The sequence below is a fragment of the Strix uralensis genome, chromosome 1 (genome assembly GCF_047716275.1).
Source record: "Strix uralensis isolate ZFMK-TIS-50842 chromosome 1, bStrUra1, whole genome shotgun sequence".
In the NCBI taxonomy this organism is placed as follows: Eukaryota; Metazoa; Chordata; class Aves; order Strigiformes; family Strigidae; genus Strix; species Strix uralensis.
The window spans coordinates 22822898-22842624 of record NC_133972.1 but is presented as its reverse complement, the minus strand read 5'-3'; the positions used below and the strand labels follow the sequence as shown (position 1 = coordinate 22842624).

General features: G+C 48.8%; 1 protein-coding gene across 1 annotated transcript; it reads right to left on the bottom strand.

Moving 5' to 3' along the window:
* Positions 1–703: 703 nt before the first annotated feature.
* On the bottom strand, positions 704–9981 carry CLEC3B (C-type lectin domain family 3 member B). The gene is made up of 3 exons (XM_074859365.1): positions 9774–9981; positions 3995–4093; positions 704–2649 (listed from the first exon to the last, which is right to left on the bottom strand). The coding sequence occupies exons 1-3, from the start codon at positions 9880–9882 to the stop codon at positions 2249–2251; spliced, it is 609 nt and encodes a 202-aa protein (XP_074715466.1). The 5' UTR covers positions 9883–9981; the 3' UTR covers positions 704–2248.
* Between the last annotated feature and the right edge of the window lie 9746 nt (positions 9982–19727).

Below are 19727 nucleotides of genomic sequence, written 5' to 3'. Positions count from 1 at the left end.
ACTAGAGGCTTTATATTGAGACAAGCTGGCTTGTAGCGCGTAACCATGACCTGCAGCAAAGAGCCTTGGCAACCTTCAGGATCGGGGTCCAGAGTAAAGCTCGGTGAAGGGCCGTCCTCTTGTGCAAGAGACCTAATTTTACATGCGGTTCTGCAGCAGTTGAAACCTCCCAGACTGGTGTGGAGCACTGTCTTCTCATGTATGGTCTTCTCTCCTTCACGGGATGCTGAGCAGGAGGAGGAGGAGGAGGAGGGAGAAGTCATCACCACCTCAGTGAGGGAAGGAGAAGGATGCTCAGTGCTGCTACAGCTCTGCTCGTTGCAGAGGAGGTGGGAGGCAGCCTGGAAAGTGCTGGCTGCACGTTGGGACCCAAGGTGCCACCTCCCCCAGCACCGCTACTGCTGCCAAACGGGGGTGAGGGAAGGACCCTTCTTCTGGGTTGGTATTTCAGAGTGAAATTTCCCAGCACCAAGGGGAGGGAAGGAAGGAAATCGTATTTTCCTATAAAAGGATTCCCTGCCTACTTATGGCATGTGACTGGGATAACAGGGAGGGGGGAATTATAAACCATATCACAGGGCAAGAGGCTCTTGCTTTCTGCTTTTCCCCTCTGCCTTTGATATCTCTGACCTTCTGACAGATACCTGGAGCTGATCTAAAGAGAAATGCAAGAAAAGACCCCTCAAATCACATTGACACTTCATTCCTTCAGCAAGCTATATATATATATTTTATTTTATAGTCATTTGAACAGCAGAGAGTTTGGCAATAGTGACAGCCTCGGAAGCGTGCACCCTGCATTTATATGTGCGTGTGTGTTTCAGTCCCTCCAGCTTGACTCCCACTAGACATCTTGGAATACCCACCATCATGCTGTTTTTAAACAAAGCAGCAAATTGAAATACCTTTTCCATGGGCTCCCCATGCGCATCATGTCTTGACATGCCCAACCTGACTGTGCAGGGGATGTGACCCGAACCAAGCACTGGACAGCAAAAGAACTGCTGATACCTTTCAGCCAACAGCCCGCAAAGCTTCCTTAAGCTGTTGGGGTGGCCTGCACTTCTTTCCCATCGTTGCTGTTTATTACAATTTATTTTTTTTTTCTTTAACCTTTTTCTCAGCCAAGAATTACTGAGGCCAGACCTTCAGCTGGGCATGACTTTATAGGCACAAACAGTACTCAGCAAATTTATGTTTGCTGAGGACTGTGCCTGGATCAACAAAGACTGTACTATCAGCTGGGTTTCCATCACTTAAACAGGTCAGATGTTTCCTGAAGTTGCTGAAGTGAGCTGTTCTGGGGTTCGTTTTCGATACACAGTTCTTTTTTACATGGCAGCATTACTTTGTGTTATTTATGTAATACTTTCATCTTCTATTTCCAGGAATATATTTGACTGACTATGCTGCAAGTCATCCCTGCTTCCCCTGTGATGCTGGAGCATAAATAAAGCTTCCGATGGGATTTTTTTTTTTTTTAAAAAGATCTGGCAGTGGGTCTCACTCTCCCACTTAAATCAGAGAAACTGGCTTCTGGCTGATGAGAAAAGGACCAACAAAGCAGGGAAAGCTTCTGGAAAGGACACCCGCCTTCTCGGTAAGTCAACCCATGCCTGTTACTTGTTAATTCATTCATACACATAACTGGACTAGTCGGACAACCCGTTGAGCTGCTGGTACTCAGCCAACAAGCCCGATTGTATCTCTCAATGCAAAGCAGGAGTAACTCCCTCTGCTTGTCAAGACAGAACCTTGATCCCTAGGAGCCTGAATCAGGGCACTGTGAAGAACAAGGAGCTCCCACAGATGGCTGCCAGGGCTTGTGGGGGAGCAAAACAGGAGAAGAAAGCAGGAACTAGCTATGCTGGTGTCCCAACAAAGCTCAACAAGATGGGAAAAGCCCTGGGTAGCCAAAGCAGCTGTTTGCCAGGCTGGACTGCTGCACCGGTTCTTTGCCGAAACAACCGAGCCATCCTCATAAATTCCCTGTGTAAAAAAATATATCTATAAATCACGCCTTAGTAAGAACGATGCAGCTTCTAACGGGCTGGATGTGGCCAAATGAAATGCTCTAATGTTCTCTAATCCGACACCGAGCCGTGACGATTCTCGTTGCAAAGAGTGACTCTACTTGAACACGTGCGCGCGTGCGTGCATACGTACATGTACACATACCTATAGCTTTATAATCCTGCTGCCAAGGGGGAAGACCCAGGTTGTGGGCGGGTGGGGAGAGGCCCCGCCACTACACGATCATGAACTGGCAGACGTAGGGCAGCTGGTCTTTGCACCTCTTGTCGAACCACTTGCCGATTGCGGCCCCTGACAAAGCTGCGCAGTTTTCCAGCTTGCCGCCGTCAGGCTGGGTGGTGATTTCAGTCTCCCAGTTCTTGTAGCGGACAGGGCCGCCTGTCATGTCGACCCACTTGCCCTCCGCTGCCATGTCGTTGAGGCCCAGCCAGATCTCCGCCTCGGAGCCGATGCTCTTGCGCATGTAGTCGTAGAGAGCATCATTCTCCTCCCCGTTCTGGGGGGTGCTGAGCGTGCCGCCCTGCGAGATGCAGTTTTCGCTGGCCTCGTGGTACGTTTTGGTGTCCGAAAATGCAAGAAAGCATTTTAGGTGAATTTTGGTGCCTTTCAGGCAAACTGAGAGGTTACCACACAAACAGAACAAAAAGAAAGGGAATTAGTTTTAAAAACACCACCCAGGAAGAGGCAGCAGCAGCAAACACAGTGGCTGAACTATGAGCTTCATTTCTTAGGCTGCGCAGCAATCCGCAGTGCCATCCTCAGCAGCACGGGAGGCCCAGGGGCCCTCTCCCTCCTACGCAGGGCATGGCTGCGGGGACATGCCCTCCCTGTCTTCAAACCATAGGGAAAAATGGATCTCAGGGTACCTCTGCCACCCTCTTGGGCTCTGCCGCTGACAGATGACCTCTGTGTGGTCCTTCTGCCCCTTACCCTGGCCTTTCTCTTCCCCAGCTGCTGCTACCCGTTCTCTGAAAAGTTTTTTTAGAGGCAGGGTTGGTTGTGGGCGCTGCCGTGGTGTTGGAGTGTTTTGGAAAAAAGTCTGCAATTTCAATTCAATCATCTTAATTATGCAAGCATGAGAAAAACGTCTTTTTTAATAGGCTTTGATCAGAAGTGTTGTGCTTGCACAGCTTGAGGTCTTCAGAGGAAATTTCTATTTGCCTCTAATTTTATTGTTAAGAATAGCAATTTATTTTATTTTTTTTTAAGCTCTAAACCCTGAGAGTGCAGGGTACTCTAGCCAAACAATAACTAATCAGAGCCACGCATTAATATCCAAACCAATGAATGTGAGCTTGGATCTAAAGCCTTGATTTTGCTTGTGTTCCTTTTCTTTTAAAGAAAAAATTCTCCTTAACTTGCATTTTCATCTCATTTCTGTTTCGTGTTCTGAAAATTCCTCTCTTATAGATGTTGGTGGAGTTTGCACAGAATAACTGTGGGACATGGCTGGAAGATGAACATCTTGGGACTGTCCTCTGTATGTGTTCAATGAAGCATGGTGGGACTGACCTCCATGAGGTTCCCTGCACAATATCATGATATGTATAAGAGACCAGGTCACCATTTTATTGGATTTCAGGCAAAAGAGTAAGCTACATTTGACTGAAGTACAGCCTAATCCATTATCCATCCCTCTAACTCATAAAGGAAAATGAACATCTGGCTTAGTGTCATAGAAATATCCATAGCTTTACAAATGGGAAGCTCTAGCACATAAAGAGGGAGGCCATACGCTGCATAACTCGTGTCATTAACTGCCTGAGGAGCTTCAGCTGCCTGGAAGAATTGCAGCAAGACCACATTTTGCTTTGATCCCCCAACCTCTCTCCCCGTGATGGACTCCTTGTTGCAAGGCACTTGGGCATCTCTTGTCAAAACATGTGGAGCAATTGTAGCCATTTTATAAGCAGCTCCTCTCTCAAAGCAAAAGCCATGCCTTCTTCAGCGAGTCATTTACCTGTCTGGAGTGCTTGCTTTTCCTTCAGTAGAGCAACCTCCTGAGAGATGTTGTCAATCATGGCCTTTAGGTCTTCAATCATTTTCAGGCTCACACCATCTGTGGGAAAAAACAAGGGAGGAGCATAAACATGGGCTGTGTCCCCCAGGGAGGCAGCTGAAGTTGTTCCTATCATCAGAACTCCCCATTTCTCTGCCCTCAGAGAAAGACAAACAAAAGGGATTTGCAAAGTCAGTGCCTGTGCCCTTGCACATCCATCAGACCAAGCCTTTGCTTGCTAGCCTGCTTCCACCATCAACTCTGTTTTCCCACTTTGGGTTTTGGGGCTTTGCACCCCGTGGGGCTTTGTGGGGTGGGGGTCTCCCCTTGGGCTGCCTCTACAGTGCTGGGGTGAAGGTCGCACCCGTGAGCGTCACAAGGTGCAGGCTCGTCTCTGGCACCCTGTGTAGGGCACTCACCTGGGGTGCTGCTGCACTGGGGTCAAGTTCTCAAAATGCAGGAGGGCAGTATCTGATGCTGCCCCTCTGGAGCAGGAGTCCTGCCACACATGAGTGTTTTGTGGGGAACTTAAAGCTGCTGATGAATAGGATTATTTTTTTTCATCCTCAAAAACATGCGTTCCCTCTCTCTATTCACAGCACACCCTCCTGGCTTCCCTTAAACACCCTAACACATGATCTTCTCCTTGCTGTGTCCCCACATTAGTCTGCTCTTAGGGGTGTGTTGACAAGAAAGCACTTTGCTCACCAGGCTGATGCTCAACAGGAAGGGGCTGGAAGGACTGCAGTACCTACACTATATCTGTCCCTGCACCACCAGCCATCCCATCCCTCAGGCCCTCACAGCTGCCTCTGCCCTGCCTCTGCCTTCAGCATCCGTGGTGCAGGTACCCAAAAATTGGCCAGAGCTGCTCCCCTGCCATGAGAAGACGCCTCCTTGGCTGGGGAGTTGGTTGCAGCCTGCTACTAAAGCCTACGTCTTGCTAGGTGAGTTCCTTCTGCAACAGCTCCAACCAGCTATTAACTGGTACTTGGAGTTCTCCTGTCTAGGAGCAAAAGGACCATTATACCTTGGAGGTGGTGGGAGATCGAACATCGAGGCATTTGTATTCATTACGTGATCTCTGCTGCTCCAACTGCTTTACCTTGCAAGCATCTGGTAGTCCTCATGGGGTGAGAGCAAAGGGGACAATTTGCCCATGAATGCAGTAGAATGGACTTCCTTGAGGGTCAATGAGATGGGAAGCCAAGGCACCAAGCCAGGCAAGTTGGGAAGCAGCTTGGATGCGACCAAAACCACTAGCCCAAAGATTACCATGAATATGAAAAGCCAGCTACATCAGGAGGAGGGCATTACTCATTGCTCAATTAATTTTAATAGGTTCACTTAACACTGAGGCACTAGTTACTATTTTGCTGCCTTTGATAAAAACACTTTGTGGGAAACAGCTAATTAATGCTGGGGGTTTTTTTCCATGTAAGTCTGTCTTGCAGCAGAACAAATGTCGCTTAGGTTTAAGTAACACCTGAGAGCCATAGCAGGACACTGCCAATGAGTCTTGCTGGGGGAGCTCCTTACGTTGCTCCAGCCGGGTTTGCTGCTGGGTTCCCATCTAGAGGGTCCCTGCCATGCAAGGTGACATGTCTCCTTGATAACTACCTACGTGCCCTGTCCCTTTTCACCACCTCGCTTCCAAATCCTGGGCCACAAGATATTCCTACAGCAGCAGATTCACCAGGATGTCCTGGTGAGAACCAGGAGTGGTTCATTTGTGCTTCAGCTACAAAGCAAGTACTGCGGCTACATCAACAGACATTGAATTTTCTATTTTATTAGCAGAGGTTTTTGTTACTGCACTGTCGTTTCCTCAAGGCTCACCTCCTGAAGCCTGTGACCAATGCTTTTACAACTTGGGTTTGCTGCGATTGAAGCCAGTGTAGGGGTTGCCAATGCTGCCTGTGGGAGCTGGAGTGGGTCCTTGTGCAGCTAACTGTGAGCAGCAGGATTAAGCGCAGGCATAGGCGAGATGAAAAGGAGACTCACAGAAGGATGTGGGTTGCAATAGTCTGCTGGTTTGAAAGCCTGGCCAGTAATGTATTTGATGCTGCAAATGGGAGCTCTCACCCATTTTCCCTTGTTCTAATTATACGCTGCATAACAAACAAATCCCTCTGTACTTAATTTTCATTATTTAACTATCCCTATGTGAAATCTGGATCTATATCTGGGTTGCTTAGCTTTGCCTGGGCAGTCACCATCTGGTTTGTTTCCATCCGAACAGGTTTCTCTCCCCCAGGGGGGCGAGCATCCCTCTGGTTTGCAATGTCTGACGCCAGGCATCTCCTTGAATGTCCCAGCTGAAAAAGTCGGGTCATCAGAGGAGGGGACCAAACACACCTGCACTAATGTCCTGGGTTTGAGTGAGTGGCAGTGGTACCAGAGGAGGGGGCTACAGAGGTGTCCCCCTGTAAGAAGCTTCTTAAAGCTCTCCTGGCTCCAAGTTGAACCTGCCTCTGCACCAAGGCCAGGCTGATTAGAAATAGTGGCTGCACCTCTGTGATAACGTATTTAAGAAGGGGAACCTGGGAGGAGGAGTTGGAGTTGTGAGGAAAAGTTGCAAGGAGGACACCTATGCAAACACCGAGGTAGTAGAAGGAAGGAGGAGGAAGGGGGGGAAGTGTGTCAGAGTAGAGCCCCCCTGTATCCTGTGGTGAGATGGCAGGGCTGCCACCCATGGAGGTCTATGGTGGAGCAGATGACAACCTGCAGCCCATGGAGAACCTCACGCTGGATCAGGTGGCTGCAACTGAAGGAGGCCAGGACTCTGAGGAGAGAAAAAGCTGTAGGTCAGCACTGGGAGGATTGGTGGGGTGACCCACGCTGGAGCAGCCCAGGAAACGCTGCAGCCTGTGAGAGGGACTCATGTCGGAGCTGGTTTGTGGAGGACTGTCTCCTGTGAGAGGGGGACTGCACTGGAACAGGGGAGGAATGCCAGGAGTTCCCCCCTCCCCGAGGTGGAAGAAGAGGTGGGACTGACTGCACCCCCCATTCCCTGCCCCCTGTGCTGCTGGAGGGGAGGAGGTAGAGATATCGGGAGCAAAGCTGAGCCTGGGAAGAAGGGAGGGATGGGGGAAGCTGTTTTCAAGATGTGGTAATGCTTCTCACAGTCCTACTCTGTCTGTTACATGTTGTTGTTGTTAGTGACTGTATTAAATTTATGTTATTTTTTCTTCCCTGAAGGAGTCTGTCTTTTGCCTGTGACCATAACAGGAGAGTCACCTCTCCCTGCCCTTACCTCAATTCCTGAGCCTTTTGCTTTATTTTCTCCTTCTCAGCACTGCAGGAGAAGGGGAGAATGAGTGGCTCCATGGTGCTCAGTTTCCCTCTGAGCTCAAACCACAACAACTGGGTTTATATCAGTGTAAATGTTCACAGGCATTTTCAGGGAAGAGCACCCAGACTACAAGATTACAGGAGTGGAGCCGAAATCAGTCCCTATCCACTGATTTAAGCATCTGGACTCAAATTTCCATCTCCATTTACCTTAAAAATACATGCGAGAGCTATGCAAAGATGCTCCCTCCCGTGCCCTCAGCACCCCAGTGCAGCTGTGACCAAGGGGAGGGTCCCCTCCTCAGGGGTGGTGGGTCCCCAGCCTGTACCCCCAAGCTGGAGGGTGCCATCGACCCCAGGCAGGGGTGTCATCACTCACCTCCCCTGGGCACCCTTCTGGGCAAGACCCCCGGGGCCACCAGAGGAGGGCAAATCCCGCCTGCCCCCCAAGACATCAGGGTTCAGGGAGAGTTTGCTGAACTGCTGCATCTGGAAATATCACTGGGGAGCAATTTGGGGGGGGGGGGGTGGGGGAACCCAACAGCAGGCAAAGTGAATGTGCTGTCTCAGCATTTTCTAAATGCTATGGTTTGGCTTTTTTCATGTTGAAACAGCACCATTTTTGTTGGGAAGCAGATCCAAATGTAAGCAATAATTACAAAAAAGAAGAAAAAAGAAAACAAAAACCAAAGTAAAAGTAAAAAAATAGAAAAAGTTTGGCTCAAATCATCGTTTTCTTTTCTAACATCTGTGGTTTGGCTGCACAGATTTAAAAAAAATAAATCCAGCCAAACACCCCAACCCTCCAGCGGCTTCACCCTGCCCGACCCTCCCCGGAAAAGGACAGGGGGTGAGCCGGGACAGAGGCGCCGGGGGCCTGGGATGGGGATGGGGCCGGGGCCATCCTGCCCTCGCTCAGAGCCCTGGCTCCTGCGGTGGGTGGGCAGGCAGGCTTGGATGTGGTGAGGGGCTGGGAGTGAAGAGGAGCCTCATGGGGGATTTTTAGCACTTTCCTCCCTCTTTCTACACCCCTGATGTTAGTAGAAATGAGAAAAAGTTTAACTAAGACATGCTGGAAGTTTCCAGTAAAGTCAGGGCAGTTGACCTGCCATGGGGTTGGATGTGGCTGGCCAAAAAATGCCAAGTTGGTTTTTTTCCTTTTCCCCACAGAAAACTTGACCTCTCCTTTGAAAAGAAACTCCCAAGCTCTCAGTAAAAATTGCCACCAGCTGTTCCAGATGGCTTGATTTTCAGGACACCCCCCTCAAAAGTTTTTAAATCAGAGCCCAATTTTTCTATCACAAAGGTGATTTTTCTCCCACTTCTTGTCACCAATCGGTTACAAAGAGCAGTTGCAGTGATACAGAGATAAAAGTAAGATTTCTCTAAGAAACATAGCTCTCTCTCCGGGTGCCTCCAGTGAGTGCAATGCACATATGTACCCTATATGAACCTAAGAGGGTATCTTTTGCTCTAGAAAACAGCCACAAACTAGAGATGTGGAATAACAGCTATGCCATGATTTCATAGAAAGATCTAATGGAGAAAAAGGAAAAAATTCTCAAGGGTGGGATCTGATGAAAATAGCCACCGGGTGAGCATAGAGAGCAGCTCAGCCAAGAGAATTCCTGGGATGCTTCTTCCTCACTCCCCACTTTGTTCCAAATAGGAAAGCGCCCGCCAGAAGCAGTCCAAGCCCACGCGACTGCAGTTGGACACATCAGGCAGGCAGGCTCACACGTCGCCGGGCTGCAACACAAGCCGCTTCCTTACCTGCCTTCTCCTATAGTTAATGTGCATTGAATCGGAGGGAGAAAGGATGTGACAGTAGCAAAAAAGGAGAAGAAAAGGGAAAAAAAAGAGCACTAAGGGAAAAAAAACTTAGGCACCTTTTTGTATGCATTGCCCTCTGGTAAGCCTGAGTAGTCAGAGCTCGTTCATTGGCTTCATATACACCCAGGGCAAGGTTTTTAAAATAAAGATCCATGTTGATATTTAATGGATTACATATTATCTACCTACACGTCTCCAAATCTACAACAGCAGTCTGTCATCTGCCACCTACTTGCTTCTGAGAAGTGAATGAGAAGGGGTAGGGGTCATAGAAACAGAGATTTTAGTAGAGGAAAAGTTTGGGGCAAACCTTAGAGATAACATGGAAAATGTGTTGCCTTCTGAAATTCAGACCAAGCTGTCCCATCGAATTTATTCAGAATAGGAACCCACCAAAAATATTTCAATATCCTCACCAATTTACAGAAGGGCTACAGAATCATTCCCATGGGGGGGGGGGGGGGGGGGGCAAAAAAGACACATTATTAGGTTTTTAGATGCTTTTTTTAGAAGTTTCATTAAAACACTGTTAAATGCCCAAATGACTGGGCTAACTGCATCCCCCCCAAACCCCTCGAGGTTTCTTTGCAGGGAAGGTGCCACTGCTCCTTACCTTTCTTGGAAGCCACTGGTTTTTGTCGGACTTTGCCGTTTTGCTGGCCGGAGACCTGGGTGAGGGAGAGGAGGCAAAGGAGAAGGATGCAGGCTCCCCGGAGCACCATGCTGCTGCCGTCCAGTGCCGAGCAGAGGTGGAGTGACTCCGCTCTGCCCTCAGACAGCCGGCTTAACACCGGCTTGAAATCAGAAATGGCTGTCCCAGAAAGCCGCCCGCTGAGCCCCGGCCAGAGGCAGCCTCCCGGCCCCGGGGGGGGCTCAGGCGGCTCTGGCCAAGGCTGAAAACATCCCAGCGGGTTTGCATTTCTTAGCAGACTGCTTGTTTTTGTTTGAAAAAAAAAAAAAAAAAAAAAAAAGGGAATGAATGTACTGAAAGTCTGCTAAGCTAAACATAAGGAAAGGCTGTGAGTGTAGCTGGAATGATTTCCTACGGCTTTTAGCAAAATGCCACAAGTTTGATCTCGCGTCAGTGATGGCAACGACAACGTGAGATGTGAAACTGCATTTGGGTAGCTGAGGGAATTGAGAGGGCCCAGCCTGCCCAGGTTCGGCAGGGCTGCCTGCAAGGGATGCTGTGAGCACCAACAGAGGTGGAGGGAGCCCGTGGGGACACTGAGCACCCCGGTCCCTGACATGGCGTGATGCAAGGCCCTGCATGGAGATTTCTGGTTTATCCCCACTGCAAGTGGCTGCTGTGACCCCCCAGCCTGAGTGCAGGTTGGGGGGGGGCAGCGGGCTTTTTTTTTTCTAGAGTAGTCCTTGCTCAAAGTGTAGGACAACTCTTACACTTCAAAAAACCAGTCCCACGGTGGTCTTGGCGGGGTTGTCCTACCATCGCTGCTTCTCCATGAGAGATGAGGCTGATGCCTCATGCCTACCTCTTCCCAGCTCTGCACAGGGTCCCCTCTGGAGGATGACCCTTGCTGTGGGGACACCCATTTCCCTACGCCCTGTGGGGACTGGAGGCAGTTGCCGGGCAGCCCTGCCTGCTGTGGGCAGAGCCATCCCATGAGAGCCAGTCGCTTTCTCCCCTCTGCCCTGGCAGTGATCTCTTGTTTGCCCTTAGACAGCCACAGTTTGAGGGCAGCTTCCAATGCAATAGGTTTGGACCTCTATTTTTGGGACACTCCCCCTCCAAAAGGGGGGTGCTGTGCACAGCAGCCCCACAGTGTGTGTGGCTGTGCCTTTGCTCTTGCCCAGCTCCCAAATTTAGGTTGCAGGATCAGGTTTCAATCTGTGCCCATGTGGGGCGGCTTGGTGGCACCCCCCTTCAGCTGTGGGACCTGCCTAGGACTGAGGGGCAGCAGTAGCTGACCTGGAGTTTGCCCCCCTTTTCCTTACACTGATGGCTGGAGATGGAGGGTGGCTCCCAGCCCTGGGCTCAAATTGCTGGTTCTGGGGCAATTCCAGCATAAATCACTCTTCTCCTCACGGTGATTTCCATCCTCAGGAGTGAGGACAGCTGGTCATACTAATCCTATGGCAATTTTGCAAGGACAGGGGTGGTCAGTGCTGTGGGGCTGCCTGGCAGCAGCATCACACTGAGACCTCAGAGGCACCTGGGTGGCACCTCCCAGGGGAGCAAGACTCCTTAGGTGACAAAGGCATCCCCACCACCAGACCACGTGGAGGCTTCACATGCTTTTCATTTTCCAAAACCGCTTTCAGTTCTGTAGGATAGGAAACCAAACAACAGCTCCAGAGGTTGTAACCAAACTGGAGAGCTGCTCATTGTGTCACTCTTTATCCCTTTCCCCTGTCCTGGCTGGGAGCTGGAGGTGTTTTGGCTCTGTCTCACCCCACCAGTCAAGCGGGAAGGGGAGATCTCAGCCCTACACCTTTTTCCCCGAAAGTGATCTGAAAAGGGACAGTATTTCGTCAGGCCTGGGCAAAAGCACGGATGAAGAAAGCAGGGAGGACGTTCGACCTGCTACTGCAGCTGTCCCACTAAGAGGAAGGTCACTCCCTCTCCACACCAAGTGCATTGCAACCACCTGGCACTGGACTGCTTCCCTTCCTCCTCTGGCAGTGCTCACGTTTGAATCAAAATCTACAGGTGCACTTTGCACTTAGGAAACCCAGCACGTGCCAGGGTCAATAATCCAAAGTATCTCGTGGCCAGATCTGTCAAAGCACTGAGCCGCTTCACAAGGCACGGTGGCTCTGAAAAGCTGGTTGATGCTTCACAGGCACAGCCCCAGAGTCAGGCTGAGTACATGGGGGGGGGGGGGGGGGTGGGGTCTTCCCTGGGGCCACCCGAGTGGTTAGGTGGCTAAAAATACTTAGAAATTTGGGTCTTCACTCAGTTTTGGGAACATTTAGGCTTCTAAATACCCCTAGAGCTGTAACAGACAACCAGGATGAGCTGCACTCGAGATGGGGGAGCACATTTAACAAAAATCCGTTCTTCCTGAGACCCCTCTGCAGAGTCCCAGCCTGACTTCTTGGAGCAGCTGGGCTGTGCTGAGCAGCCCTGCAGCCTAAACCAAGATGACCACCTGATTTTTTGGGTGCTGGGTTGTTCAGCAGCTACAGCAAAAGCAAGCGAGGTTTTCCTGCAGGAGGAGCAAGAACAATCTGAGCAAGTGAAGAAAATTCATGTACAGAGAGGAGGGACGGGCATTTTGGAGAACGAAGTGCTCCAGACATTGGCCCTTAACACTAAATCTTTTCTCAAAAATTCAGTCAAGATGCCACCCAGCACAATGTGAACCACTGGAGTCACAGGAACATAAAAGGTCTGAGATAAACAGGGGTGAGGCTGGAAAAAGAGCTGCCATTGATTTAGTTTGGCCACGACTGTGTTACCCTGCCTCACACTTTTGCTGAGTAAGGAAAACACTGCCCTTATATCCTACCTGAACAGAGCTCCCTTGCAGTCCAAGCTTTTGAATCCAAGGAGGAATGGGTTTGATTTTCACTCTCCTTTACCACACACACCCAACCCCACTCAAATTTAAGCCAGAGAATATGTATTTTGGGGATTTACCGTTCTCCTGTCTGGACTATCCCAAAATGGGATGGAGACCAAGAGATGCCAGACACCTACATACACATACATGTTCCCTTCTCTTGACACTTGAGTAGCATTTACCTATCCAAAGTACTTGTAGTAACTCAGCACCTCCCAGTTTTCCTTGGCCCCAGATTTGCTCGCCTGCCTTTACTTTGATTCATGTCTTGCCACGCTGGGGAAAAAATGAAATGCTCTCTTTGCTGTGCGTGAAACAGATGGCTCTGGTGTGGAGTCTGACAGCGATCCCTAACAACAGGTTTCTGGGTGGCTGGGACCCGCTGGAGCATTGCATTTCTCCGACTCCCCAGCTGAAAGGAGAAGGGCAGGGTGGCTTTCCATTAGCCCCTGAAGGACAGGTCTGTAACTAAGGGGGCATCTGCCTGCACCAGCCAGCAGGTCCTGTGCTGGACGCCACTATTGTTTTTCTTGAAAAAAAGAAAAATGAAAAGAAGTAGACTCAAAAAAACTTGTCTCTGGCTGTAACACCTATTCACAGGGGGCTTTGCCCCAGTTCTGTCCTATGTAGACTGAAAAAAAACCCCAAAACCTGACATTGTAAGAGCTCATAAACCCCCACGAACTGACCTGACAGGAGCAAGCTGAAGTGTTGATGTAGTGGGTCCAGAAGGGGGATGCTATGAGCAACGGCCACCTAAAAGCTGAAGGGCCCTTCCTGAAGCCCGAGGCTGCAGTTCCAGTTAAACAACAGGGCTACCAGCGGTCCTTTGTAAGTTGGCTCTTTGGGCAGACACCATGCTTTTGAGATCCCGATGATTCACGCTTCTTATGTAAGGGAGGCGTGGGAGGTGGGTAAAGGTAATCCTTTTTATTAGATGAACTAATAGAACTGGAAGACGGTGGTGAGGTTTTGGCCCCACAAACCCTTCTCCTTTGGGGCTGAAAGAGAAGCAGCAAATGTCAGAGCTGAGGAGAAATAGCTGGGAGGCTTGTTAGGCACACATAGCCCATCGGAGAGAAAGGGAGCAGGCACTGGGGGAAAGAGCGCAACAGCTAATTCATGGAAGGGTTAATGAGAAGTAGAAAGAATATAATTATGCCAAGAAACCAGGTTTTTGTCTATGATTTAAAAAATCTATGCCATTATGGATTTTACTTCCCAGTAAAAGCATTTTACTCCCTGGCTTCAAGCCCGGTCTCCTGGTCAGAGAGAGAGTAGATCCTGTTAGCTGTAGGGAAACTGGTTCAAGATGAAAAAAGAGTGCAGAAGAACCTATGCTTATGGAAACTGTCCCAGGGCTGCAGGGAAGCAGTCAGAAAAGTTTACGTGGCTTTGGGAAACCCAGTAAGTAGGCTGCAATGCTGAATTTGGAAGGCTTTCAGTTAGCAAAACAGTGGCTGGAACAAGCCCACGAAAGGAAGATGGATGCTCCTGGCAATGATGCAGACCTGTGATTTCGTGCCCAGCTAGGCGAGGAAATGGGCAGCAAGATCAGAGGCTATTTTGATTCAGGTCCTAGGAAATGAGCAGGTATTGCCAAGCCAAGAAATGAGGCAGCACTGCTGCACAATGGCTGGAAAGTGGAAGGGTGGACTAGATAACAGTATTCACACGGTTATTATCAAAATCAGCAATTACCAGACCTGGCTTTTCAAGGCTAAGTTACCAGTTCAAAGACAGGCCACCACAATGCTGAATGATGCTTGCCCTTTGCCTGGCTCCTGCTTCCCCTGCTGGCGCTGACAGCAGGAAAGCAAAGGAGAGACCCAAAAGCACCTTTACGTGTGGGGCCGTGCAGCTCGGTGGCTCGAGCCATGGTTGGGGCAGCATACTGAGTTTCATACCTCTGCTGCCTTGGCCAAATCCACTCTGCAGGGGGAGGATCCGTGTCTAAACAGCACCAGAATAACCTCAAAAGAATAGGAGAGAAACAGCAGTGGACAGTAAAAAACACACTGCGAGGAAGTGGGGCTAACAGAAGAAAATCTCTGACATTAATTAGCTGCTGCCCAAACTCGTGCTGGCATCATTCCTGATTTCCACCAGCATAAACAACATCAGAACAGGTTAAAGAGACGAATCTATGGATCATTGTTTTTGAGACCAATCAAGAAGAAATGCGGTAATAGTTCAGGAAAGGGTGGTTTTCGTAAGGACAATGATGAGGAAAACCAAGGAGTCAGCACTTTGCCAAAACGTTATTCCCAGCACCAGCCTTAGGAAATTGGCTCTGAGCCTCCCAAGGGAGCCTTCCCATCACATCCTGTAGCAAGCACAGCTCACATCCCTACCCCACGTTCATCAAGGGTCACACAAGACAGAAGGATCTGTGCTAAAGGAGATCCTCAGGCCTTAAACCAGGCCCAAATGTGGAGAACCTGAGTTCAAGTGCTATCAGCTGCTCAAAATCCTTGTTTCCAAAAGGAGCTGCACCAAAGGTCTCACCCTCCCTTCTGTTTGGAGCATGCAGCTCCTGTGGGCTAGGGGTAAATCTGGCTGTCTTCACTGCTTTGCTTTTCTGCCTGTCATGTCCCAAGGAAAACTGTAGTCAAGTGTCTAAATCTAACACCAAAACTCTGGAGAAATTCCTAATTGTGTAGGTTTGCTGAGCAGGCTGCACGAAACTGCATGTCTCAGCATCAGCACAAGTGAAGTCACTGTTGAAATTAAAGTCAGTATTTTAGGACTGGCAGATGGCAGTTCTGCCAGCTTATGATCTTGTTGCATGTCACTCACCTTTGAGCGATGGTTTGCTTTCATATGGTGGTGGATGCTGAATTAGATTAAGAGAATTTCAACATCAGCCTGATTAGTTCTTTCATTTTTTGAATTTAAAGAAAAGTTTGCATGATCAGACAGCAGGAAAATCCTCATCAGATTAAAGTTGGTCTCTCTCTGGGTCTAAAGAAGAGAGGTAGGACTTAAATCATGACTTTTCAACCCATAGGTTTCCAACCCTGGAAATACCAAGGCTTACCGATTGCCAAAACACACTGAGACCACGTAGTGAGGGTGCTCCTCTGGAAGGGAGGGCCTGCACGCTGGTGGCTCTGAGCACCTCCAACGCCCGAGCACAGCTGGCTTGGCTGTGGTCCCCACCATGCCAGCGGGGTGCAGGAGGGCTGCTGTACATCAGAAAGCGGCTGAGATTTCATTTCCTTTTTCCCCTCCAAAGGTATTAGCTAAGGGGTTGGAGTAACTATGATCTTATCAGTCTAAATCAGGGACGTCAAATCTGATCTGCAAATGGTGTGATGTGAAAACTCAGGCCTGCCCGTTCTGCTGCTCTTACCCTTATCTTGAGAACAGGATAGCAACAGAGATGTTCACAGAGCCCGTAAGATAACCGCAACCTTATTAAAAAGTGTTCCAGTTGATGAAACTGAGGTTGAAACCATCACCAGGGAGTCATTAACAGGAACACGTTTGAGATCCTGATGTTGTTTTGCAGGAACAGCAAAAAAGTCTTTGTTACTGAATAGCTCGAAATGCAGCTGATCCAAGGGAAAAACAAGGCACCGCAGTCTCTGCGGGGAGAGGGGTACCAAAGTGCCCTGCTGTGGCCGAGCACTCTCACCGGGAGCCTGGGACTTCACCAAAGCAAAAGGAGCGAGGGACCAGGCATTTCAAGCGCCAGCCCAAAACCAGCCCCTGGCAGCTGCCTCCCCAACAGCAGCGAGCAGGCAGGTGACACCTTCCTCTGCGCAGCACAGCTCACAGGAGCTCCCGTGTTCTGCCTCTGCCTCACGCCAGCAGGGGCATGCAAGGGGCTGGGGAGCAGTGAGAAACAGCGTGGAGGATGATGGCTGAAGAGCTTCAGTCCCAGCTGCAGACCTGCTCTTGCACTTTGCTCAAGCGTGTTAAAGGAAAAGGAGGGAACAAGGCTCTGGGGTAAGGACTGGAGCGCTCAGGTCTCGCCAGACACAGCCACTTCTTCCCCCCTCTCTGGGTCTCAGCAGCTGCTTACTACAGGCAAAATAAACCAGTGCCACAGCAGGGCTGGAGAACATCCCGCTGCTGAGGAGGGCAGTGGTGTCTGCTGAAGATTAAAAGAAAAGCTGTAAGCAGTCCTAGCAGAAGGTGGAAAATCCCAGTTAATTCCTATTCACAGAGAAAATGCAGAAATTCCTTATTACCTACATCAAATCAAGGTGTTGAGTCCCTCAAAGAGAGACTTGCACACTCCAGTCTCACAGGAGCCATGAGCAAGCTCTGGCTCACATGAACTTCTCTTTACAACAGGCTGTGCTGAAGCAAGTTTTCATAAAGCCTGACTGCGGGTGTCATAGCCCCTCTCCTCCCCATTGCCTCCATCCCCACCCCCCTGGCAGAACGAGCTCCCCTCTCCTCCCCAAACTACACAATTGCAATGTTGAACAGCTACCAAAATGTTGGCTTATGGGATTCCTGGGCTTGATAAATCTGCTGTACATCACTCTGAGCGTAAACACAGATCTGGAGGAACATGAGAACCAAATGAGTCAGGCCCACTGACCTACAGCCTAGCCCTCTCCTGCTTCAAGGGGGTGTCCCTGTCAAACAGACCTTTAAGCTGGGATACATGGGGGGGGGAAAAAAAACAAGACCAAAAAAACCCAAAAGAGTAAATTGCAGCTGAGTGCTTTTTAGGTTTAGGCAACACAAGCAGAAGCCTAGCAGGACTTGCTAGACTCCTCATGTCTAGTACAACAGCTTTCAGCCTCTCGACACTCCCAGCAGAAGCAATTAATTTCTGGGACAAACAGAGAGCTATCCCGCTCCACAGATGTTTCCTCTTAGTTCTACTGGACTCGAGTCAATGAAAACGTGGCAATATCTGCACAGCAACACATGGAACTTTCCACCAGCCCAGATGGGAACAGGAGCAGTCTCAGTTGAAGCCTCTATTAAAAATCTAACTGCTATTTTTGTTTGGGATGGAAAGGAGGAGTTAAAGAGAGCTAAGAAAATAGAAATGGGCAGCATAGCGCTTAGTATGCCTGAGAACCACAGTCTCAAAGATTTCTTGGCAGATGTTGCATCAGCTGGGAGAGCTGTAGGCCCTTTTACCCCTGTCAGAGCTTTGTTTATCCATCTGGGACATGAGCTGGTAGCAGCAAGCCTCCAGGAGCATCTGAGACCAACTAGCAGCTGTGTAATACTTTTGGCTGGGCTCATTATTTATATCTCAGGGGTAGAAGCAGCCCCAGTCTGAACTGGGGTCACACTCCACCCCACTGCTTTGCCATGCCAACAGATGGGCGGTAGTTAATGTGGAACAAATAGGACCCCTTGAACACCCCCATTTCATTCTGTGCCTGCTTACACAGCTACAGAAGACCTGGGGGGGAGGACACACATGGTTAGAGGAGGCACTGCAGATACTTGCATCATGTTAATTTACAGTGACGCTCTCAGGAAGTGCCTGGTACCAAGTATTTTGTGACTGAGGTAGCCATTTTTGTATACACAGCTGCTCCACAGGTTTCCCTGTGCTGGCAGCAGACACAGATGCCCAGGTACCAAGAGTTTGTTTTTTAGGTGTCTTGAGCACATAGCCTAGATCTCAGATGGGCTAAATATTTGCCATTCTTAGTAAGAAGTGGAGAGGGAACACACACATATTCACCTCCACAGAGGTGTCAGTTAACATGCTTGAAAACACAGTGAGGTTTCTGTCCTCCCACCCCACCAACAATCAATTTAAAATTAAAAGCATCTGGAGAACAGGCAAGAAGCATCTTAAATGACGTAACTTGCAAAACGCTTGGAGATCCTTCAGCTGGAAGGCTATGTAGAAATACACTATTATTACCACGTTACAAAATTCACCCTGGAAGTTAACTCTGGGCAGCCTTTTGGTATCCAACCACAAATCTGTAATAAACCAGGCAACAGCTATTCAGAGAATGGCTGTGGTTTAAGACTTGCAATCCTCATTTACATTAACCATTTTCTGAAACATTAAACAACACATGACCAAAGAAAAACTGCCTGCGGTAAGTCTAAGGTACTGTAAATGTTTTTTCTCCCTTCAGTTTTCTCTCTTTCTACATTCTTACAAGTAGCTTTCCGTGGCTAGGAATGGATCAGATACTGTAAACCCAATGTCAAGTTAGTTTTTCCCTCACATGGTATGTATAATCATTGTCACTTCTTGGCTGTATTACTATGTAGCATTATCATAACCTACCTAACCCATTACCCAGTACTGAAAAACATCCCACCTCTCCAAAATAGACATCTCGGGCGAATTTTGTGGGACAATTTCTTCTTTTTTTTTTTTTTTTTTTTTTAACCTGCCTGCTTGTTATAGTAGTGGCTACACATATCTGAAATACACAGAGGCACACCATCACCTTGAATGATTATGTGAGCTCTAGGAAAAGGGCTGAAGAGATTAAGGAACTTTATGTACACCATATATTTTAATGTGATCATGGTTATTAGTTTGAGCCATAGTATGTTTTGTCCTACATCTACAGCTCTTCTTCAGCAAAAACCTTCCCTTCTTCCCACCAGACGTGTTCCAGTCAAGAGAATGTTCTTAATCTGATATTAGGAAATTAAAACAGGAAATTCAGAAAACGCTGCCTGAATAAGAGCTAAATGATTCCTGGATTATTGTAGTAATTTTTGCCATAATGTTTGTTCAAAGTAATCCTTCTAACACTTGCAGCTGAAATACCAACTTCCTGAATATCAGCTTTTTCCTCTGACTTCTTCCATCTGTTGTCTCTTCCTATCCTGCCAAGTAAACAGCTCTCACTCTTTGCTGGGTCAGCCGACTGATGCAGGGAGGGAATCCATTACTTCGAAGACCTGGTGATACAACTTGATTGCATACCTTATCTGCCATCTTCTGTCTTTCCCTGTAATAGATCATTACTGACAGCCACTATGCTTTTCCAGTTGAATTATCAAACTCTTAAAAATTAAATTATTTTCCCTTCTACCTCAGGCACCATGAGAGGTGTCGGCTAGGTTACTATTGTACC